This window comes from Mauremys mutica, chromosome 4, assembly GCF_020497125.1.
Source record: "Mauremys mutica isolate MM-2020 ecotype Southern chromosome 4, ASM2049712v1, whole genome shotgun sequence".
In the NCBI taxonomy this organism is placed as follows: domain Eukaryota; kingdom Metazoa; phylum Chordata; order Testudines; family Geoemydidae; genus Mauremys; species Mauremys mutica.
This window is the reverse complement of record NC_059075.1, coordinates 135,025,918-135,049,806: the sequence shown is the minus strand read 5'-3', so window position 1 is coordinate 135,049,806 and position 23,889 is coordinate 135,025,918. Positions and strand designations below refer to the sequence as shown.

The 23,889-nt window shown below is 46.7% G+C and overlaps 3 protein-coding genes across 8 annotated transcripts in view; 1 reads left to right on the top strand and 2 right to left on the bottom strand.

Moving 5' to 3' along the window:
* The window catches only part of ITPR3 (inositol 1,4,5-trisphosphate receptor type 3), a 109,791-nt gene extending 99,196 nt beyond the window's left edge, over positions 1-10,595 (top strand). For all 5 annotated transcript variants that reach the window (XM_045013909.1, XM_045013907.1, XM_045013908.1 and 2 more), the window contains 10 exons: positions 1,330-1,455; positions 2,319-2,491; positions 2,771-2,935; positions 3,467-3,659; positions 4,384-4,479; positions 5,233-5,357; positions 5,818-5,983; positions 6,937-7,097; positions 7,673-7,834; positions 8,931-10,595. In XM_045013909.1, the coding sequence (XP_044869844.1) occupies positions 1,330-1,455; positions 2,319-2,491; positions 2,771-2,935; positions 3,467-3,659; positions 4,384-4,479; positions 5,233-5,357; positions 5,818-5,983; positions 6,937-7,097; positions 7,673-7,834; positions 8,931-8,999 (1,436 nt within the window). In that variant the 3' untranslated portion in view covers positions 9,000-10,595. The remainder of the gene's footprint in view (positions 1-1,329; positions 1,456-2,318; positions 2,492-2,770; positions 2,936-3,466; positions 3,660-4,383; positions 4,480-5,232; positions 5,358-5,817; positions 5,984-6,936; positions 7,098-7,672; positions 7,835-8,930) is intronic.
* A 132-nt stretch (positions 10,596-10,727) lies between these two features.
* LOC123368805 (ubiquinol-cytochrome-c reductase complex assembly factor 2) lies at positions 10,728-17,673 on the bottom strand. The gene is made up of 4 exons (XM_045013911.1): positions 17,477-17,673; positions 12,261-12,335; positions 11,762-11,831; positions 10,728-10,922 (listed from the first exon to the last, which is right to left on the bottom strand). Exons 1-4 carry the CDS (start codon positions 17,612-17,614, stop codon positions 10,825-10,827), a joined length of 381 nt encoding a protein of 126 aa, XP_044869846.1. The 5' UTR covers positions 17,615-17,673; the 3' UTR covers positions 10,728-10,824.
* A 3,725-nt stretch (positions 17,674-21,398) lies between these two features.
* IP6K3 (inositol hexakisphosphate kinase 3) overlaps positions 21,399-23,889 on the bottom strand; it is a 50,871-nt gene continuing 48,380 nt past the window's right edge. For both annotated transcript variants that reach the window (XM_045015522.1, XM_045015521.1), the window contains exons 5-6: positions 23,639-23,814; positions 21,399-22,466 (exon numbers count right to left, since the gene is read on the bottom strand). In XM_045015522.1, coding sequence (XP_044871457.1) covers positions 21,990-22,466; positions 23,639-23,814 — 653 coding nt within the window. In that variant the 3' untranslated portion in view covers positions 21,399-21,989. The remainder of the gene's footprint in view (positions 22,467-23,638; positions 23,815-23,889) is intronic.

Sequence of the window (23,889 nt, the reverse complement as noted above, 5' to 3'; positions counted from 1 at the left end):
GCTGCTGTTACTGTTTAACGGTTGTCAGCACACTCAATATTTGGCTCCCTGTTAGGTTCCAGATGCCCGTCCTGGTGCTAATCTTTAAATCCTTGAATGGACTTAGACCTAGCTCTCTTAGAGATCCTCTCACTCACTGTGACCCACTGGGGACACTGACTGATGGAGCTGAGGGTACAGAGGCGGAGCACACAGCTGTGGAATTCCCTACCTCTGGGGGTCAGGATGTGACCTGTAAGACCTATTTCTTCACACAAGGCTTTCCTTGGTAATGAAGGCTGCAGCTCATGGAGGCTGTCAAGAACAATCCCACGGAAGACAGTGACATAACAAGGAAGGGCCCTTTCTGACAGATGCTAGCCTTTTGCTGATTTGTATTGCGTATAAATACTGTGAGGATTGGCACATCAGACATGCCTACATAGATACATGGATAAATGGATGCCTAGGTATGAAAGACAGACACGCCCTGGACGAATATCCAAGACAGGGCTGGATGAATCAGCTTAAACCAAATCAGAACTGAACCATACCTTCATTCAACACTTGAGTCCTTGAGGGTTGAAACAGTTCAGTGTGGAACCATTAGAAAGGTTGCTTTCAGTAAGTCTCCCGCTGGAAATCTCCTTTCCAGAGAGCATTTAAATACAAGGAAACTGGTCTCTTGCAAGGTTTCCAGCTCACTTTTGCAGACTTGAGAGTTTGGATCCAGTTCAGATCAGCATCTGAACACTTGGGTGCTTATCCACTTTAAAGTTTCACCTCGCACTTATCAGGTTGCCTTTATTCATGAATCGTGAGGAGATAACATATAAATGCCAGTAAGCAGCTAAGAAGTATTATAGTAGCAGTGAAAACACTTGCAAAACCAAACAGAATTCTGTTAGCGATGAGACAGGAAGCAAGTTTTGAATTGGGATAGGAAATGGCTGGTAGTGCAGGCTGTTGAGGACTCCTACGGGACGGAGAAGTGATGCCAAGAGAGCAGAGGTACCATTTTTTGAAACATGCAAATGCCAGGATGTAGGATGTAATGAGAGAAAGACAATAGGGGTGTAACACTGGAGCTGATTTTCAAGTACCAGAGTGGGTCAAAGGTTTGAAGAGCCACGAAATGTGAGCAGTAACATTTTGAACTCACTGCCCCGTTTCAGGCGAACGCTGGGGACTTCTGCTACTAGTTGGAGGAAATGGGAGGTCAGTCCCCCAGAGCATGTGTTGAATTGAGCCTCTTAAGTCTCCGGGAGAAGTTACGATCCATATCAAAGTCGCACATGATCAGCTGAGATTTACTGTGCAGTGTGTCACCTCCTACCTTCCTCTTCCTAGGCATGCCACTGATGTACTGGTTCTCCCGCAGAATGACTCTCTGGGGAAGCATTTCCTTCAACCTGGCTGTCTTCATCAACATCATCATTGCTTTCTTCTACCCCTATGTCGAAGCCACCTCTATGGGTAAGTGCTCCATCCACTTCTGTTCTTAGAGACCAGAGGAAAGGGCGTTCTCATCCAAAGAGAGAGTGACACACACTGACCTCTTGGCAGATACAATCTCACCAACCTCATTCCCGGCCAAAGCTGCTCAGTATCTTCCTCTATTTCCTCTTCAGCCTCTAAAGCCTGCTGCATTTGAAAGCCTGCGGCTGTGAGTCTCAGAGCCTGGCTCTACAGACTTGGGCTCGTGCTACGGCATTAAAAACAGCATTCGGGCTCAGGCTCTGAAGCCCGGGGAGGGGGTGAGCCGCAGAGCCTGAGTCCTGTCTGAGCCACGACGTCTGCACTGCTGTTTGTAGCCCCAAGCCCTGAGACTCACTGCCGCAGTGTAGACATACCCTGAGAGGGAGGGAATGTTGTCTAAGACTGAGAGCAGGGGACTGAGAGCCAGGACTCCTGGATTCTCTTCTCGACTCTGCCACTAACTTGTTCTGTGTCCTTGAGAAACTCACTTCTCTCTGTGCTACAGTCTCCCAGGTTATAAAATGGGGATAATAATGAGATACCTCTTGTGTTATGAAGCTTCATTTATTGGTGTTTTTAAAGAGCTCTGAGATCTCAGATGAAAGGTGCTAGAAAAGCATTAATGTTTTAATAATAAAATAATACATGTAATGAATATTAAGGACCATCTTATTCTGTGTTACTTTTTGTACCCAGGGATGTTTCTTTCCCTCTATGAGTCTGAGTCTTTTCATGACCGGCTCTTTAGTTTGAGGGATAATTCCCCTCGGATGTTTGCTATGGATTGACACAGTGTGACCAGTTGATCGTACGTGCTTGATTTCCATGCCCTTTAACGATGGTGTCCCTTTTCTTCCCAGGAGTGTTGGATTCCCCACTGATCTCCCTGCTCTTCTGGTTTCTAATCTGCTTCTCCGTCATGGCCCTATTTACCCGGCGCTACGGCGTCAGACCGCTCCTCGTGGCGTTGATCCTGCGATCGATCTATTACTTAGGGATTGGGCTCACGCTGAACATCCTGGGAGCTCTCAATGTAAGTTACCTGGGGAAGGTTAGTGCAGCGCCCCTAAACCCAGGCTCAATCTGTCGAGTTGGGCTCCCAGCAATGAAAATCAGTGGCCACCGGAAATGTAGCTGTAGGTATCTGGGCAGAATCCTGCGCCCATTGGCATTCACATGAAGGCAGTGGATTTACAGCGCTGTATCTGGGAGAGCATTCACCCTCTACCGTCATTGTATATTGAGTTCACAAAGGCAAACTGTCTTACTATACAGCACTCACCCACCCTGCTTCCTTGTGATTGCTCCCTAGCTGACCAACAAGATTGTGTTCGTGGTGAGCTTCGTGGGCAACCGTGGGACATTTATCCGGGGCTACAAAGCCATGATCATGGATATGGAGTTTCTCTACCACGTGGCCTACATTGTGACCAGCATTCTGGGGCTCTTTGTACACGAACTCTTCTACAGCATCTTGGTACGATAAACTCAGTTGTTAGGGAAACGTACGTAGCACAGCCCTGCCCAGTGGGGAACTGAAAGATTCCTGTCCCATGTTATTTGTGTGGGTCAGCCTTTCTGCTTTTTGTGTGTATGTATTGTATCTGCATCTCTTTTTATCATCTACCTTTGATCTGGGTCAACTAGGAGGCGATGTGATCTACTGGTTAGAGCAAGGGATTGCAAGCCGGGACTCCTGGGTTCTATTTCTGGCTCGACTGCTGTGTACAAGTCACTTCTGCCCAGATCCTTAAAGCTATTTAGGACCTTAACTCCCATTGATTTCAATAGGAGTTAGGTATTTACCACCTTGTTCTCAGTCTGCTCACCAGTAAAATGGGGATGGTACTGAATGCCTGCTGGGAAATTTAGTTAGCGTTTGTCGAGTACTCTGAGATCCTAGGCTACAAGGTGCTATAGAAAGACCAGATGTTATCACAAAAAGCCCGCTGCTGCATTTCTCCCCCTGCTAATTAAACTCCATATGGGCATGCTTTGTCCATTTCAGCTGTTTGACTTGATCTACCGTGAGGAGACCTTGTTCAACGTCATCAAAAGCGTGACGCGGAACGGGCGCTCCATCCTGCTGACCGCCCTCCTGGCTCTCATCCTCGTCTACCTCTTCTCCATCGTGGGTTTCCTCTTCCTGAAAGACGACTTCATCATGGAGGTGGATCGGCTGCCTGACAACAAGTCCAAAGGTCTCTCCAGCTTGCCCGGCCACGCAGCGAGTGTGGGTTGTGGTGTGGGGCGTAGAGCGGGGGGATAGATAGCGCTAGGTTGTCTTCCAGATTCTGCCATTGACTCCCTGCATGACCTTGCTCATACGTCACTTTCCACACTGTCCCTCAGTTTCCCCATCTGTAAAATGGGGGAAATAACGCCTCTTTCACAAAGGAGATGTGAGACGTAATGTTTTAAGGGTCAAAATCCTGGTCCCGCTGAGCTTCCAGGTGGTAGAGAATACAGCAGCTCCCGGAGACTTCAGGGAACCAGCACTGCATTCTGGGGAACCAGGAGTTTGGGGGTAAAAGGGAATGTGGTCCTGGTTCTGGGCAGATACAATGGAAGCTTCAGGACTGCAGCTGTCCTCTAAAGTCCCCCGCGTTTGAAAACTGAGCAGGGGATTCAGGGCTGAAAAGACCCCAGGACATCCATTCGCAGGTCCAGTGGAGGTCTGGGCTCAGCGTATGCAGCTAGACAGTCCCGTTCTCATTGCCAGCAGGGCTTAGCGCTGTCAGTGTGTCAGAGACGGGAGCTCTAGGACTGGAGTTTGAGGGGATAAGTGGGAACCCAAAAGAACCTTTCCCAAATAGCCTTTCGAGCTGCAGCTAAGGGGCGGTGAAGGAGAGGCCCCAATCAGAGGAAAGACAAGTGGTTATCAAGCCAATACTCTGACGATGACACAGTCTCTTGTGCTTCCAGACGGCCCCTTGGGGATGCAAAGGAACATGGAGGCTTTTATGGAGTCGTGCAGTGGTGACAAAATTAGCTGCTCTGCAGTGCCTGATGTGCTGAGAGGTAAGTATCTTACCCTGGTAGAAGCATTGAAGATAGAGCAGAGAGACTTCCCACCTTCCCAGCCTGTGCTCCTAGGTAGGAATCCCACTGAATTAATACAGAGGTGGTGGAAATCAGGACATCGATAGAGTGAGGTGGTGCCCTCTCATTTGTCAGTCAGCTGGGCAAAATCCAGCCCTTTTAACAGAGTCAGTTAGAAGCAGCCCACTACCTAACAAGTAGCTAAGCTATGTCCCTTCAGAGTGAGGCTGGCCCCAGCCTAGCAAGGGTTAAAATGGCTAGCTGGAGCAGCATGGGAAAGAAGGGATTTCAGAGGGACCTCGAGTCATCAGAGCAGACAGGCTGGTTCTGCTCGACCCTTCCAGGTTACAAGTTAATATCATAGCATCAAGGTGCTCACCAAGTTCTAGTTTCCTTCCACTGAATGAGGAGGGAATAACCATCTCCTCGTGTTGTTAACGGGCCAAGCAGCAAAATATGCTCCAAGGAGAGACCCCTCCCGCTAATTAGTGTGCAAAACACAGTTGCTGGAACATGTTAGCCAGTCGATTTTCTCTGGACACATTCTGCTGCTGGCTCTGGTATATACCGTGACCACCTGCTTCCAGGAGATAAAAGTAAAAGGAGGGAAAGAAAAGCTCTTAGACAGACTCCAAAGCCAGTGACCTGAGGCTTCTCTGTACTGCTTGGCTCCCTCCAATGGGCTGATCTCCTTATCTGCTCTCTCCCGACTGGTTTATGCTTGTGTTCCAGACGATGAGGAGGATAACTCAGAGCGTGCCTGTGACACGCTGCTCATGTGCATTGTCACTGTCCTGAATCACGGCCTGAGGAACGGAGGGGGCGTGGGTGACATTCTCAGGAAGCCATCCAAGGATGTGAGTTAACTCGGCTCTCTGGGCAAACTCCAGTCCAGGGCCGATTCCCTTTTCTCCTGCAGAGTTCCGTCATGTTCACGGCTATATGTATGTCTCCCTCCCTCATCCCTGTACATGCTTCTGACGCTGCCAGACCTATCACTCATCTCTCCATTTATACACTGACTTACCCCTCTAATTAATTTCTCACCTTTCCTTCATTACACACCTTATGCATTATCTCTTCCATCCCCTATGCTTATGCCTCTTTCTATGCCACCATTCCCAGCAATACTCCAAATTTTCTTCATGACGTGGAATTTAGATCTTAGCCCCTCAACTAGCCTCCCTCTACCTTGGCCTTAAGCCATTTCTCCGGCCATCGTAAGGAAGCAGCATAATCTATGACTATTAGAGCAAGGGGCTGGACGGGAGAAGTATCATGTTTTGTTTATGGCTATTTTCCTTCTATCCTTTGCAGGAGTCCTTGTTCCCTGCTCGGGTTATCTACGACCTCCTCTTCTTCTTCATTGTCATCATCATTGTCCTCAACCTTATCTTTGGTGTCATCATAGACACCTTTGCTGATCTGAGGAGTGAGAAGCAAAAGAAGGAAGAAATTCTTAAGACCACGTGTTTCATATGTGGTGAGTTCCAGGGCAAAAACCATCACACAAACACATGCGCTCCCCAACCAAGATCCTCGCTCAATCAAGCCCTTAACTTGTGTATTCCAGTAGCAGCTGTTTATTTTAAGAGTGTGAAGAGGGGAAAAATGGGAGTTGTGCTGCTTTATTATGTGTAAAGAAGACTTGATTTATTTTTTCACATTTGTTTGTGTTAGAAATTTGGCTCTTGTCTATGCTAGAAGACTCCATGGATCACTGAAGAATTAGCAGCTTAGATAAAAAAAATGAACCTCATTAGTTGTGAGAGGAAACAATTTTTGTAATTCAAACTCTTGCTTTTTGTTAAATAAGCATTAACACCACTCTGGAATAATGTGTTCTTTGTGAAGGGTTTGTCACTCCTCCAAACCCTTAAATTCTGGGCTGAGAAAGCTCTCAGACCTCATCTGAATAACCCAAGAAGTCCTCCCAAAAAAAGGGGAGAGGGAGAAAACAGAATTGACTTTCCTGATATTACTAAGAAAAAACATGCAGGAAAAAAAAACCAACCTTCTCAGGCCACCTTTGTGCATCAAAAAGCAAAACAAAAAAAGGAAGCAAGCATTCCCCTTATTTTGGGGGGCGGGGGAATCAAAATGTAAATAATAAAAAAACAAGCACAACACAAACCTAATTCTTCCTTCTTTGCAGATCATGTTTGAGAGAGACCCACTGTGTGGTTTTGATGCTAGAAGTTTCGATTTGGTATACAGGAAATGTATTTAGTAGCACTTTAAATAGAAGCGTTCTAAATACAGAGCTAGGTAATTTGTCTAATATAAGCTGGGATGCTTATTGTATGTTAAACACCACCTAATTATTAAAAGCGTCCTTTGAAATTCACTCCTGGGATAGGATTCAATTATCTGTTCTTCTTTTTACACTTCTTTTTTTTTTTTTTCAATTCCTTTTTTCTCCACTGCCTCTCCCAGGTCTCGAAAGGGACAAGTTTGATAATAAGACTGTGTCCTTCGAAGAGCACATTAAATATGAGCACAACATGTGGAACTACTTGTACTTCATCGTGCTGGTGCGAGTGAAGAATAAGACTGACTACACAGGGCCCGAGAGTTACGTGGCACAAATGATTAAGGTCAGTGTTGCCTAAGACAGGGTCTCACACAGTGGTGACGTGTCCACAGTGGCGACGTGTTGTTTTGAAAACAATGACTTGTTGAGAAAACTTACTTGTTTTCAAAAGAACACTTAGAATTTTTTTTATTAATTTTATAAATGCCTCTCACTTCTTCCTTGTATGATTATTTCCAATTTGGGCCCAGCTAATCAGGCGTCATCTGTTGGGTATTTTATATTCAACTACTGGATATTCAAAGAAGCCAGGACTTAATGAAAAGCAGAACTGGGAGCAACCTAGTTATTGTGAACTCAAGGCAATGACAAAGGCTGGGGGAGGAGGGCAGGAAGGTATAGGAAAACCTTTGAATGTGCTACAGTCAAACTTATGGGATTGCTTTGTGTCTGGAAGTCTACCAAAAAAAAAATTGGGAAAATTAATGGGCTATTAATGAGAATCCTTAAAGGTACTGGGGAGCTCAGGCTCTTAAATGTTTCTACTAGACCCTTAGCACAGACAGGGTTTATAGGGCCAATTACCCTGTTCTTGTGAATTACCACTTATGCTCAAATCAAGCTCCCCCATCATTTCAGAACAAGAACCTGGACTGGTTCCCTCGGATGCGAGCCATGTCGTTGGTCAGCAACGAAGGGGAAGGGGAACAGAACGAGATCCGGAGTCTTCAAGACAAGCTCAACTCCACTATGAAGCTGGTGTCTCACCTCACTTCACAGCTGAATGAGCTGAAAGAGCAGGTATTATAGTTTAAACAGGGATGCTTCAGAATGGGGATGGCTTCATGGTAGAGCACAAATCCCAAGCAGTAGAGCAGGATCCACAGTAACTGAAACATGTTTCTAGGGTCATATTCTGGCTAGGGTAGCATGCAAAGATGGCCTGTCAGAATCAATGGATGCAGCCTCAGGCAGACTTCCATAATCTGCACAGCTGGGGAGGGGAAAGAAAAGGTTTTAGCAGCTCATTGGGTCAGGAGCACTTGGCCTAAGAGTTTCCCTTAACAGCTAAGTTCTCGCCAGCTGCATGAGGACACAGCTAGACTCCCCCTCTGTCAGGAAAGCTACATCCTAAAGCACAACTCTCTTGCCTTGGTTCTCTCATCGTCATATTCCCAAAAGAACATAAGAACGGCCATACTGGCTCAGACCAATGGTTCCATCTAGCCCAGTATCCTGTCTCCGACAGTGGCCAGTTCCAGATGCTTCGGATGGACTGAACAGAACAGGGCAATTTTGAGTGATCCATCCTGTCAGCCAGCCCCAGCTTCTGGCAGTCAGAGGTTATGGGGCACCCAAAGCATGGGGTTTCTAATAGCCAATGATGGACCTATCCTCCATGAACTAATTATTTTTTAACCCAGTTATACCTTTGGCCTTCAAAACATCCTCCGGTAACGAATTCCACAGGTTGACTGTGGATTGCGTGAAGAAGTACTTTCTTATGTTTGTTTTAAACCTGCTGCCTGTTAATTTCAGTGGGTGACCCCTCGTTCTTGTGTTATGTGAAGGGTTAAATAACACTTCCTTATATACTTTTGCCACATTATTCATGATTTTATAGACCTCAATCATATTCCCTTAGTCGTCTCTTTTCTAAGATGAACATCCTAGTCTTTTTAATCTCTCCTCATATGGAGGCTGTTCCATACCCCAGGATGCAGTCCAGAGTAGGGCTTTCTTTGGCACCTGCTTAGCAGCATCCCTGGGAGTTGAAAGCCCTTGGCAGGCATATGTTTGACCCCAGCCTAAGGGATGGGCCTCTTAGTGTGGATAAAGGGGGAAAAAGAACAAGAACAGTGTTCCTGATTACATTGTGTCCTTATTTTAACTCTAGATGACAGAGCAAAGGAAGCGCAGACAGCGGATCGGTTTTGTGGATGCCCAGAACACAATGAATCACTGAGGCACACAGAAAGGATCAGCTTTGCCAACTGACTAAATACATGTTATCAGCTAGGCTGTATTCACTGGAGTCTGCACATAGATCACATCTTCAGAAGCTGGACCAAAGCCTAGAAGGTTACAGCTGTAAGGTTTCAACACCAGCCTTTTCCTTCTCCATTACATCTCTGCAAACATTTTGCCCAGCAGCAGACAGGAACCACTAACTTACCAGATTTCCTCACTGTACCTGGACCCACAATTTATCCTAATGCCCTCAAAGGAAGGTAAATTATTTGGGACTTTAGTTCCTCATTGCAATAACTTTTTATTCTGTAACGTGAATTATCTTTATCTCCAGGCACTACATTTTGGTGGCTACCCCACTCCAGAGAGGATAGCATTAAGATTGTTACTAGCAATTATAGAGTTGCAATATTTAACTTATTCCAAGTAGTCAGTGGAAAGTTCATAGCAGATGTGGAACTTTGCAAGCCAGACATCTTGTTCGCTGTACCTCACAAGGCTGATTTTCCTCCATTTTAAGAATCCCATCTATCGCTGGGGTGCAGTAAACTCAACAAGATTTACTGATAGTACAACGCATCTGATGAGGATGAGTAACAGCAAAGCTGTTGCTAGCATGACATAGTCTTTTATCTTCTGTGGACAGACTTTATTTGGGCAGTAGTGGGAAATTGCAGGTTTACAGCAGTTCACTGTGAAGAGGTAAATTCTGTGTTTTATTTTCATCTCCGATGTGATGTTTTACAAACTTTTTATTTTGTTGTTACTTAACTAATATGTAAATTGCCTTAACTAAGTTAACACAAAATCAAGTCATAGTAAAAGCTGAAATGAGGTCAAAGAACCTCTTCTCAACACTCTGAAAGCTCTTATGCATTAATAATATTTATAATACAGTAGCATCCAGAAGCCTCGATCCTGTTTAGGACCATATTAGGCAGGGTGCTGTGTGAATACAGGTCCCCATCCCAGAGGAAACTCAGTTCAGAGAATGGGGATGGGTGCTATAGACATACAAAGATCTCTTATTGCAGAGCTACCATAAACACCACAGCTTGTCTGCTGAAGTTTTAGACTAGATCCCACTGCAGGTTTCAAATGGCTTCAGTTCTTGCCAGGGGAAAACTGTTCAAATGCCTAACAGCAAGAGGCCATTAGTTCTTCCTAGAGCCAAGCATAGTGCAGGTACATGTTTTAGATTGATATTCTGCACCCCCATAGGGCACTGCACAGACATGGAGCAGTCCTCTGGCTCCCAGGAACAGACACGGATGCTGCTACTGAAGTATGCAGTAGCTTTTGAGGATTGCAAATAGGCCACAGTAGATGGAGCGATCAGATTTTTAACTTGGATCAATAACATTGAGAAGTACAGTCATTAACATCCATTCTTAAACCACAGGATGTGCAGGAGAATGGCACATGCAATAGTGCACACACACAAGAATTTGTGAACACGTAGTCAGAAGAAAACCACAACAGGACTTTAGGGGCTGTGTTATATTAAGATTATAACTAAAATCATCCTACCAGTGTTTCTGTTGCCACTATATCCAAACAGGCACATCTGCCCTGCCCCTGACTCTCTCACCTCAGATAGTGTCTCATTTTCCATACAAACACACTGTCCTGTGCAATTAGTATATTTGTTCTGAACCAATTTTGAAGATGCCAAGTTCAGTCCCAGATTTTAGAACAACAAAATGGAGGGCCTCAGGCATAGTTCTGAATGCTATTCCTAAGAGGAATTAATGGCTTTATTCATCATGGCAATATACAGTGCTTTAGGAATATGTACAGAGGGCAGCTGGGGAGAGAGGTTATAACTTTGAGTCCTCTTCAGCATTCTTGGCAGAGAACTTCTCTCGCAGTTTTTTCCATTTACCTTTTTTCATTTCCTCCATCTGTTTCCCGCTGTCTGCAATGGGGAAAGAAGAGGGAAGGCAGAAAAGCGGATGAGATTTCTGGTCAACAGACTCCCTTGTCCGACTTCTCCAAGCTTCAGTCTAAGGAGTTTGTATTTCAGTGCCTGGAGACAAGTTTATTTTCTCATCCAAACAAACACAGGGGCAGTCCTTGCCATGCCCAACAAGTCAGTTTCCACACGCTGCAGTCAAAGTTAGGAACCGGAGCAGAGCAAAGCTACAACTGCACCTGATAAATACGTTGGCCAAGTATATTTGTGCATAGCAGCACTCCTTTTTCTCTAAAAGGCTCCCTGCTATTAGGGATGATGTAAAGAGCAAAATTAAACCTTTGAGAAGATAGCTGAGAACGACTGAAACAAACTTAGTGAATTTTAGCACTTTTAATACATATGGTGTGGCAGGCACAGAGTAAGTTTCTTCCCCATAGCCCTGCTCATGAACCTTAAGTATGACTTGAACAAAAACTATTAGTGCAGCAAACCCAGGTGTTGATCAACATTTGACCAGCATGTTCATTTTACCTGTTACTTCTCCATATTTGTATGGAGGTCCCCTGAGTTTTTCTAGCCATGGGCACAGTAGTAGTACTTTTCACTTAACACTACCAACCAGAGGGACTCCCCAAAACTAGGTGATAAAGAGAACTGAAATCATAAATGTATTTTTTTTCTTTAATGGGAAGGTATTGCTTGCAAGAAGTGCCACACCAAGAGCCCTGGGGAGTGAAATTCTGTGTATCCCTTGGACCAGGTAACAGCAGTGCAAGCTACTCCTGTAAGCCTGAGTGGGGGAAGAGTAATCACAGACTAATCAAACAGAACCTGGTTACCTGTTGCTAGGATCAGCTTGCATTCTTCCACTGTCACTCCAGTGAAGCTCGTATCTTTCAGGCGTGGATACTTCCCCAACAAAACAAAAAAAGAATTTACTGACTCAACAGCACCTTTTCTCTGCTCCCTCCTCAAGCCAGGGCTTAGCAGATGGATAAGCTAAGCATAAGCAAAGTCCTAAGCACAACATTCCTGTTGAAATACTAGCAGGGGAAAGAGTCACAGTGCCACCTGGTGGTCTTTAGGCTCATCTCCAGCAAAGCTCAAACACAAATCAGTTTAGACAAGGTGAGAGCTGCTTCTGAAATGACTGAACTTTTCAAAGGCTTTGTACTGCTCAAAATGAATTCAGTTTTGTTTTTCACAGCGAAGGTGCCAGTCAGCCCCATAGACAGCTTGTTATTAATAATTCTATTATAGCAGCCCTCAAAAGCCCCTATCCGATTTGTGGCCCCAGGGTGCTGTACAGACACATGGTCCCTGGCCTGAAAAGCTCACCTTGTTTTTATAGAAATTGGTGTGGATTCTGACTAAACTCTCATACATTTGGTCACAGTTTGCAGGGTCAGCAATCTGAAAAGGAACATAAACATTATGAAACTGTACTTCTAACAAATGCTTCTCCTTGTAAGTAACAGGCCACATGCAAAATGAGAAGAGGAGCACCTTAACAATGGAACAGAAATGGCAGTATCCTGTAAAACTGCTACAGGTACAAGGATTAAAACTATGTTCTCACTCCTGCTGCCTGCCGGCTGGTCCTACACAGGCACACAACAAAGCGTGCAACCCTCTAGTCAAAATGATAAAACTCTGCTCATAAGGATTTGCTGGATCAAATGTGAACAAATATTCAATGGTAAAGAAATAGAGCTGGTCAGTTTTCTCCTCATGCCCATCCGCCACTACTGTAATGTGCAATAAAGGCTCCTTCACTCAAATAGTCCACCAGTCAGATTTAAAAAGGTGTCTTATTAATGAGTTAGGGTAATCTGTCCATAAGAAAAATTTCATTGCTATCACATGGTAGGTACATATCTGGTGGTCATCACCTGGGTGAATGTAGGTGCTGCAAATGGTGCCATTTTTCTATATCACATTGTGTTTAAACATTATCGGTCATCCAATGATAAAAATCACAAAAAGGGTCATAACTTGAAAAAGCATACGCTAATTTTGACCAATATTGGCAGAAGACTTCTAAATACAATTGCTAATGCAAAATGTCCTCAGAAAGAGCACTGTGATGGAACGCTTGGGAACGATTTAGCTCCAAGTGATATATTTTTGTCCTTTTTTTGCCTTTGGTTAAAGCAAAAGTCTGTAGTCACATGCCATCTTGTCATTATTTACAGAATGGACTGATTTGTGAATAGTTTTGCTGTCTGCTATTTTTATGACGTTATGCAGATAATAAGACCCCTGGTGCCTAATTATAAAACATATTTTTGATGTTAACTGCTTGGCCAAAGTCTCAAACACACATGGTACTTTATTCAGCTACTCCTTGTTTCCTCATTAACTCTCTGGTTAGGTCAGGTCTGTGCATCCCATGAATTCAAAGTAATGGTCATAAATTTATAAAGCCATCAACAACCAGAGACATCCTAGCCTGTCAGATCATCTTTGATATGTGACCAAGGCTAAGTGTTTCACCTTTGAAAACTGCTCACACGGTAGGTAATGGGAGCAGGCTTATAAATAACAGCATGCAGTTAGGTTACTGACTCACCATAGCTGATAGTCCGCTCTTGTTATTGGGCTGTGCTCAAATCAGTTCTTTTGTACAAAGCTAGCAGGGAAAGTCAGCAGTGTTCACATAGGCCATATCTTACCAGCCTTCCCATGATCTGACCAACACATAGTCCCAAACCCAATAAGCTGAGCATTATTAGACTTCCACAGTGCTTCTGTAAAGGGGTGCTGCTGGGAGCAAGAAAAGGAATGCCAACAGGCACAAGAAACCACAGAGGCTGCAGTAACATTTCTGTTTAAAGGTAAACTCTGCTAGTAGCAGGCTTTGGATACCATTGGTGGTAAAACTTTGGGGTCGTGGTCAAAGGGTTCTTGAGATACAGCTATCCGCTCCTCCTGGCAAAGGACTTGTGTTTAATTTTAAAAAGTGCTCTAAACTGCCAGTGCAGAGCCAGATGGGCTTGAGAACGGGTATGCCAGAACAAGACCTAGCATAACACCTGAAGTACAATTTTTGGGTCATGGGTGGTAAGAGCCTCCCCTTTCCTCTGACCCACTTTCCCTCTCTACCTGATGAGAGGGGCTTTGAACAGAGAACACCCTCAGTCTTTCCTCATCAAGCTTTTCCATGTAAATTCACTATTAACTGGGCCTAAGCAAGACACCAATATGAGCAGCCCACTCTAGCATGGTGGTTAGGGTCTGCTACTGGGATGGTAGCAACCCTAGTTCAATTCTACCCTCTGCCTGATGAGGAGCTGGGATCTGAACAGGGAGCTCCCTCAACCTTGCCCATTGAGGCTGTTCCACTTTAATGAACTACTCATTGGGCCAACTAAAAAGCTAGAATCACTCTATAGTCCCATGGTTAGGACTCTCACCCACAATGCAGGGGATCCTGGTTTGAGTCCTCCCTCTGCCCCCTTAGAAGGGGTTTGAAGAGGGTTCTCCTCTCTCCCAGGTGACCGGGGGGGGCTTGTTTAAATCCCCTCTCATCCAAAGGAGCCATTGTCTTCCTGAGGAAGGAAGGGGGCTTAAATTAAGAACCACCCACCTGGGGGGGTCCCTGGGATGTGGATCCAGCTTCAAGTCCCCTGGCAGAGGACAAGAGTGATTCATTTTTATTTTCCTCCTGCATCCACTTTATTAAAAAAACAAAACAGCTCAGTAGCAAATCCCTTCCGGGCAAGAAGAGGTGGGACTTGAACCAGGGCCTCCACCACCACAGCTCAGTACTATAACCACTGAACTAAGAAAGACTTCTTGTAGTTACCTCTGTCTTTGGCTTCATTAAACAGTTTCAACAAGCGATAAAGACCAAACTATACCTTACTTCAGTAATTAGGGCACTCACTTGAGAAGCAGCGGATCCCGGGGCTTCATGTCCTTTCTCATAAGGTAGAGGAGAAACTGAACTAGGAGAGGGGCCTTGGTTATACTTTATTATTCACCTAATACATTCATACAAGACATTCTACAGCCCTTCTAAGAGTCATTACTGTTATTTAGGTACTTTTTCATAGTATTCAGCGCTACAAAGACAACCATTACAGTTGTATCATATGTGCTTTAGACTTATATCTCTGGCTGAGCAGATAACATGTTTTTTATAATTAGAAAATGGGGTCTTATCTGCATAACTTCATAAAAATAGCAGACAGAAAAACCTGCATAATAATATAATAAGCAAATTGAGAGAATTAAGAAGTGATTTTTCTTTCTCCATAGCATCAGGTAACGGCTGCTGTTGGAGGCAGGAAAATGAGCTAGTGAACTATCAACACTAAGTATCACCATACTTGATCTCCAGACTGTGCACATTTTGTATTCAGACCTAAAATGACCCTACCAGTATTTGAGTTATGATAGCTGCAGTGGCTATTAAATGGGTAGTAGAAATAGCATTGCAAAAATAAAATAAAATAAAAAAGGTGGCTGAAGGGGTGTGTGTGGGATGGATATAGGTGTAAGGGGCCTGGGGTGGGGTAGAGGGGCAGGGGCAGGGGCTGTAGGTAGAGATGTAAGAGAAGAAGTGGCTGTAGGACTACAAGGGGTGTTTATGGGGCATAAGGGGGTGACTGGGGGTACCAGAAAGGGGATGCTGTGACTGTAGGTAGAAATGTAAGCGAAGAGGTGGCTGAAAGGGTGTGTATGGGGTACAAGTGTAAAGGGGTGACTGGGGGTCGGGGCTGTGGGGGCGGGGAGGCAGTGACTGCAGGTAGAGGTGGCTGAAGGGGTGTGTACGGGGTACAGGTGTAAGGGGGTGACTCGGGGGTCGGGGGGCTGTGAGGGGCGGGGGGGCAGTGACTGCAGGTAGAAGCGGCTGAAGGGGTGTGTACGGGGTACAGGTGTCAGGGGGTGATGGGGGGGATCAGGGGGCAGTGACTGCAGGTAGAGGTGGCTGAAGGGGTGTGTACGGGGTACAGGTGTCGGGGTGATGGGGGGGATCAGGGGGCAGTGACTGCAGGTAGAGATGGCTGAAGGGGTGTGTACGGGGTACAGGTGTAAGCGGGTGACGGGGGGATCGGGGGGCAGTGACTGCAGGTAGAGGTGGCTGAAGGGGTGTGTACAGGGTACAGGTGTAAGGGGGTGACGGGGGTATCGGGGGGCAGTGACTGCAGGTAGAGGTGGCTGAAGGGGTGTGTACGTGGTACAGGTGTCAGGGGGTGACGGGGGGATCGGGGGGCAGTGACTGCAGGTAGAGGTGGCTGAAGGGGTGTGTACAGGGTACAGGTGTAAGGGGGTGACGGGAGGGATCAGGGGGCAGTGACTGCAGATAGAGGTAGCTGAAGGGGTGTGTACGGGGTACAGGTGTCGGGGGGGATCGGGGGGGCGGGAGGGGCAGTGACTGCAGGTAGAGGTGGCTGAAGGGGTGTGTACGGGGCACAGGTGTCAGGGGGTGACGGGGAGGCTCGGGGGGCAGTGACTGCAGGTAGAGGTGGCTGAAGGGGTGTGTACGGGGTACAGGTGTCAGGGGGTGACGGGGGGATCGGGGGGCAGTGACTGCAGGTAGAGGTGGCTGAAGGGGTGTGTACGGGGTACAGGTGTAAGGGGTGTCGGGGGGTATCGGGGGGCAGTGACTGCAGGTAGAGGTGGCTGAAGGGGTGTGTACGGGGTACAGGTGTAAGGGGGTGACGGGAGGGATCAGGGGGCAGTGACTGCAGGTAGAGGTGGCTGAAGGGGTGTGTACGGGGTACAGGTGTAAGGGGGTGACGGGGGGATCGGGGGGCAGTGACTGCAGGTAGAGGTGGCTGAAGGGGTGTGTACGGGGTACAGGTGTAAGGGGGTGACGGGGGGCAGTGACTGCAGATAGAGGTAGCTGAAGGGGTGTGTACGGGGTACAGGTGTCGGGGGGGATCGGGGGGGCGCGGGGGGCAGTGACTGCAGGTAGAGGTGGCTGAAGGGGGGTGTACGGGGTCCGGGTGTCAGGGGGTGGCGGGAGGGATCGGGGGCAGTGACTGCAGGTAGAGGCGGCTGAAGGGGTGTGTACGGGGTACAGGTGTCAGGGGGTGACGGGGGGATCGGGGGGCAGTGACTGCAGGTAGACGCGGCTGAAGGGGTGTGTACGGGGTACAGGTGTCAGGGGGTGACGGGAAGGCTCGGGGGGCAGTGACTGCAGGTAGAGGTGGCTGAAGGGGTGTGTACGGGGTACAGGTGTCAGGGGGTGACGGGAGGGATCGGGGGGCAGTGACTGCAGGTAGAGGTGGCTGAAGGGGTGTGTACGGGGTACAGGTGTCAGGGGGTGACGGGGGGATCGGGGGGCTGTGAGGGGCCGGGGAGGCAGGGGAGCTGCGAGGCAGTGGTTGTGAGCAGAGATGTGAGGGGGGACAAGCCGGGGGTGGCTGTGGGGGCGGCAGGGGCTGTGGCTGGGGGCGGGGTCTGTCAGGGACTGGGGGGGGGGGTGAGGCGCGGGCCGTGGCTGTCTCCCGCCCACCCGCATTCCCGGGATCCGCGGGTCCGCCCCCCACCCCACTCCGGCCCAGCTGGGGGCGCGGCCGCTCCCGCCCCGCGGCGCTCACCTGGGTGCTCTCCCCCTCCCGGAAGGCCTGGGCCACCCGCTGCCGCAGGAAGGCGCCCAGGTCCCGGCCCCGCTTGGTCTCCTCCACCGGCCACTCCTCGCAGAGCTTCAGAAACCGCCGGTAGCGGGTGGCCGCCATCTTGGGACTGGGGCCCACGCGCACCCGCCCAGAGACGATTAACAGGTCACATGACTCCGAACATGAGAATAAGCGCTCGAATTATTCAAAAGTACGGAAGGCGAGAGGGACCGTTTCACCCGCATGCGGAATCAGAGCGGCCGTTCGGCTCGCCAGATGGCGCATGCGCAGCATGGTCCAGCGAAGCCATGTGCTACGGACTGGAGTTGGGGGCAGCAGGAGGCGGATACGCATGCGCCGAAGGGGCTAGAGCCTGATCTCCCTGTGGCTGGGAGCAGCGCGCTCCCAGAGGGGACGGTGGGGCTGGAGGGGGCAGAGCCTGGTGCATGCTCCTGACCTGCCTGCAGCCAACGTGCTCGATAGGGGCAGAGCTAAGAGGGAACGGGGATGGGGAATGGCTCAGTGCCCGGTGCATGCTCCTGCCTGGAAGCAGCACGAGCACCTCAGGGATATTGTCTGCAGAGAGAACTGGGGCAGCCAGGCTCCAATTAACTCCACAGCACTTTGACCAGATCACCAAGCCTGGAGAAGCCCTTTCTTGTGGAAAACATCCCTGGAATTGTTAAAGAGCAGAAGGGAGTCAGGATCCCCCTGTAATACACTCTGATGCCTATCATCCATTGGTCTATACAGGGGTTCTCAAACGGGGGGTTGTGACCCTTTGGGGGTCACAAGATTATTACGTGGGAGCTCATGAGCCGGCAGCCTCCACCCCCAAACCCTGCGTCTCCTCCAGCATTTATTATAGAGTTAAATATAAAACAATGTGTTTTAATTTATAAGAGGGGGTCACACTCAGAGGCTTGTGTGAAAGGGGTCACCCATGCACTAGTTCATAACCTGTCATTTGAGAGAGACAAGGTAGTAGGTGAGGTCATATCTTTTAGTGGACCAGCTTCTGGTGGTGGAAGGTAAGTGATTTCAAGCTATACAGAAATCTTCACTTTGTGTAGCTCGAAAGCTTATGCCTTCCTGTCCTGTCCACCAACAGAAGTTGATTCAATAAAACGTTACCTCACTCACTTTGTCTTCCTCATATCCTGGGACTAACGTGGCTATAAGAACAGTGTGTTTTGAAAGGCTGCTGCTGAACGATGTTGCTTTGCCCCTTCATTTATTAGCCTGCTGCCTACTCTGCCGCATACAAGGCTTTGTGCAGCTGACAAAGAGATCTGGCTTCTGCTGTGCTGCAAACATGTCCAGGCCAGGCTACCGACTGCGCCACACAGAATAGCTACTGTCGTGCTTGCTTTCTGGCCATTTTAAAGCCTAGAAAGGCTTATCCATTTCTCCACCTCCACTCCCAGCTAACAAGGTTGTACTCTCAATCAGAGGCATACCTGAGGCCTGATGGAGGGCTAAATCCTGCCCTGTGCTACTGCACAGAGAGGAAAAGGGCATGCAAGGAACCTCTTTCCCCTTTGCAAGTAACAGTGGAGCCTGTCTCCTGCTTAGAGAAATAGCTAACACAGGGGCTTTCACAGCATTTAACCAAACTATCTTGGCCTGTTCCACCTCCTACTGGAGTTTTATTCACAGCATTTAGACACTGCCTTCAGCTGCACACAGGCAGGAGCCCCTAATGCAGAGGCAGGCAACCTATGGCACGCGTGCCGAAGGCGGCATGCGAGCGGATTTTCAGTGGCACTCACACTGCCCGGGTCCTGGTCACCGGTCCGGGGGGGGGCTCTGCATTTTAATTTAATTTTAAATGAAACTTCTTAAACATTTTAAAAAACATATTTACTTTACATACAACAATAGTTTAGTTATAGAAAGAGACCTTCTAAAAAAGTTAAAATGTATTACTGGCACGCTAAACCTTAAACTAGAGTGAATAAATGAAGACTCAGCACACCACTTCTGAAAGGTTGCCGACCCATGCCCTAATGCATTGGAAAGCAAGGACATGGCCCTGCCTTCTCTGCAGTGTCTTGCATTTAGGGGGCTCCTGGAGGAAGCAGTCCCTATGCTTCACAGTCTGCAGCTGTGCTGCTTATGGCCTCCACCCTTCTTGTACACCTACAGAGCAGCAGGGCTATAGTTTATATCCATCAGGAAGCTCTGGCTAGGATGCACACTCCTCCTTTTCAGAGGAGCAATCAAACACCACAACCCAACCCCTCACCCTCAGCCCTTCCTGATTCCCTTCTGTGGCAGCCAGGACAGGAGTTAGGCCTGAGTTTGCCTCCTCACACTCTTTACTACAGCTGCAGGGTTACAGCATTCTTGAAGACCAGCACAAGGGTGCATTGATCTATCTAGATAAACAATAAGTAATGAGGGAATATTTTCCTTTGTGGAGGGTTGTATGTCAAGATTGACAGAATGAGGATGCCCAGAAAAGAGCTACATGTGCATCTTAGAAAAGGGCAATGTCTGGGCAAAGCCAGAAAGTGAACGTAAGAACAGCCAGACTGGGTCAGACCAATGGTCCATCAAGCCCAGTATCCTGTCTTCCAACAATGGCCAACGCCAGGTGCTCCAGAGTGAATGAACAGAACAGATAATCATCAAGTGATCCATTCCAAAGTGCTGCGAGAATCACATATGTACAATTTGGGCCAGAGCTATTGGTGGTTTGGCATCTTGACTGCTCAAGTGGGGCTACTGTGGCTCTTTGTGGTCATCTGAGATTGTATGCTAGGAACATGCAGTGTTGTAAACAACTTCCAGTAAAGAACTTGATTTCACCCTGCCTAAGTAAAACATGCAAGTCGGCCAGACGATTGAATTTGCCAGCCATAATTTGTGGGTATTCACCAGCTGCATGCAATAAAGTACATGTGAACCGGTTTCCCTTGCGGGAACATTTAAACCTGTGAAAATAATGGTTCTTTTAAAGCGATCGGTGCTAAACACAACACAACTCCAGGCGGCCCAGGAAGGGAGGAAAAGAGGCGCACAACAATAAGCAACAGTGATCTGGACAATTTTATTTACACTTCAGCTCCCCAGTAATTGGATTTTGTATCTCTGTTCTTGACTTAAGGACATTCTACAGGTTTCCCGCATTGCACAGGAAGGAATTGGTTGTTCCGTATTCTTATCTGCCCACAAATATTGTAAACATTTTGTTAAATTTTCCCAATTTTGTGTCCTCCAAACACACACGCACGCACATGTACAAACACACACACAGCACCCACAAAAGATGACCCTAAATGTCCAGTTCCTGACTCAGGGCCTGTCCAAACATGGAGTTATTCTGGAATAACTATTTTGGAATAACTACATGTGTGGACACTCTTATTCTGGAGTAATGCACTTTGCAAGTGGATTAAGCTAAGCCAGAAAAAGGCACTCTTATTCCAGAATACAAGCACCCACACACGGAGCTATTTTGGAAGAGCAAGTCCGCTTTTTATTCACATCGTACTTTATTCTGGAATAACTTTCATGCACAGGCAAGCCTTATGTCACAAATTCTCTTCCATGCTAGCAGGTCCTGATGAGAATCCTTTCATGACCAGTATCTGACCTAATCGGCACTCTTGACATAAGTATCGGACAGACTCAGCACTTTCTGATATATCTGGCTCCTTTCCATCCCCTCTTTCATAAAACTCCTTAGTCTGTCCCCTTATTCTTCCAGGGGATATTAAGTACTTGTATGATTCTGTTTGCGCTTTGTAGCATCCTTACTCATGCCTTGGGACTATAAATTCCTTACAACAAGGACCTCTTAAACATAGCACCTCTTATATAGCACCACGTATACCGTGTATATATATATATATATATATATATATATATATATACACACACACACACACACACACACACACACTCTCTCTCTCTCACTGTATTGAGGGCTTCATACATTATCACAGTCTTAAAAATGCCAGGTGTTTGGAGCGTGAAGATCAGAAAGTGCAGTTTTCTTCTGTTTGTGTCATTGAATGTCCTTGGCTCATCATGTTGAGCTTGGGTTGAAAGTAATGCGGCAACTTGTTAAGACCTGCCAACACCTCTTAATAGTCTCTCAACTCACGGTCTTTGCTTAGTCTTCTTGGCTTTGCAGGTGCATATGGAGGTGAGCAGGCCCTATGTTAATTTTAAGATTCTTTCAAGTAATGCTTTCCTCTCGCTCGTAAACAAATCAAGGGCAGCAGTAAAAGAAGAAAGGAAAATAAATCTTCAGTGAGATCACAAACACGGTGGATTCTTTTCAATCCTTTGCTTTTACAGTTCGCTTCGGTAATGGCATGTAGCATCTTCTGCGCTTTCCTAGGAAGTCCCCAATGCTCTCATTCCAAAAAGTACACAGGATGTTCAAAAGCCATGAGGGGCTCCATGCAGTTGGCCCAATGCATAGGCAGTCCCTTCCTGGGATATCTATCACCACAAAGTCCATGCCATGTCACAGCATTTGTCATTCTCCTTCTCTAGTATTCTCAAGAATTTTGACAAGATTTTCCAGACCGAAAATATAGCCGTGGTCTGGCCCGTCGTAGATGGTGTGATTATACTTTGAACCTTTATAAGTGGTGTGAGCAAAATCTATCATGCGGATGTCAACTTTGGGGTGACCAGTCCCATGCGGCATGGTGCAATTTACGTTCTGAAAACACCCCTGAGGATGGTTGTCTAAAGTTTCTTTATTCTTCTTGGGTTCCTGTCCATCATAGATGATGAGAAGGGAGCTGGAGTAGAATCGATAGGAGCTCTGGGTTTTGATGACTGAAAGCAAAGCCTTTAGCTGTAACAGAATGGGTTCCAAGAGATCTGTTCTGAGGCGGTTACCATTGTGAAGGAACTGGTAGAGGGCTTGTCTGAAGCCATCGGGCGATAGTTTCCTTCCATAATACTTGTCTTTGCAGAGAAATTGGCCAGTATCTGCTTGGTAAACCTTGAATAAAAAGAACAATAATCCAGATTGTGTCTCTCTCAAATTATTGCATCTTCGAAACATCCTGCATGTAAGTAATCCAGCTAGTTCGACAGAAGGAAAAGCACGTAGTCTAGAGTTAATCTAAAATGAAAGGGTCTGCAATCAAGCTGGTACAAGAGATGCTTAGTTCCTCTCCAGTCTCAACAGCATATGGCAATTTATGCAGCAGGCCACTAACTGAATCTAAAACCTTGTCTACATGGGAGGTTTAAGCTACTGCTAGCCAGCCAGCAGGATAGGTGCACTGGTACAAACCCCTAGTGTAGACAGGCTGTAAGCCGCAGTTTGCACTGGTACAATTTACCCCTGCTTGAAACTGGTATAAGAAACATGGGGGGGAAATAGTGATTTATAGCAATTTACTCCCATCTACATTAAGGGTTTGCAGCAAAACCAGTGTCTGAAACTGGAATAAACAACTATTGTAGACAAGGCTTTAATAAAGGTGCTGTACCCACCCTCAGCTGTACTACAGTCTTATTTTCCAAAGCACAGAAATAAAGAACCGTAAGGAAATCTAGACAGGAATATTTACACGATCAAGATCTGGGAGTGGATACAGAATTAGTTTACATACCATATGTAATTTAAAGCATAATCAGTTCAGTATCAGAACACTGAAGACTGGAGAGGAACCTACTTGACGCTAGCTATTTACAGTGCTATATATGTGTTTTAATCATAATAATTATCCCGCAGACACAGCAGAGCAATGTTCTAAATCTTCTCAGAGGCATAAGTGAAACAAATTTATGCTTTCAGTATCTAGCAGGAAGGGGGTGACAATTTCATCATGAAGAGATGTAATATTTAGCACAGAAAAGGTGTCTGGTATTTGCACTGACTAGCCAGATCCTAGAAATGAATGAGCATGGAAAGTTTATGTTCTTCTTTCTTCCAGGTTCCAGTCCTGACTAACACTGAACAGCGTGGGCAGAGAATCAGGACAATGTATGTGTCTAGGGCCAGATCCTTAGCTGGTGTAAACGGGGTAGCTCAATTGAGATGAAGACTGAAGCTATGGCAGTTTATACCAGCTGAGAATCTAGCCCTTAGGGTTTATTAAGTGGTAATTCCTTGTGCTTGTTTTGAATAACAGAAATACTGAAGGGGTCAAAAGGCCGCCCTACCTGCATTCCGCAGATGCGAACTCCAAGAGATCCAGAAGTGCTCTGTTCACACTTCTGTATGTGGCGTGCTTTCTTCTCTTCTGATGCATCATCTCCATGCTGCCTGGTTCCCATCTTTAAGTCCAGAATGCAGGGATATTGATACTTTGACACCACGTTTTCAAGCAACAGAAACTCTGGACACATGAGTTAAGGGAGACTTTGTTATTATTAAATGTACAATTTAAATAGGTCTTAAAATCAGGGGTGGC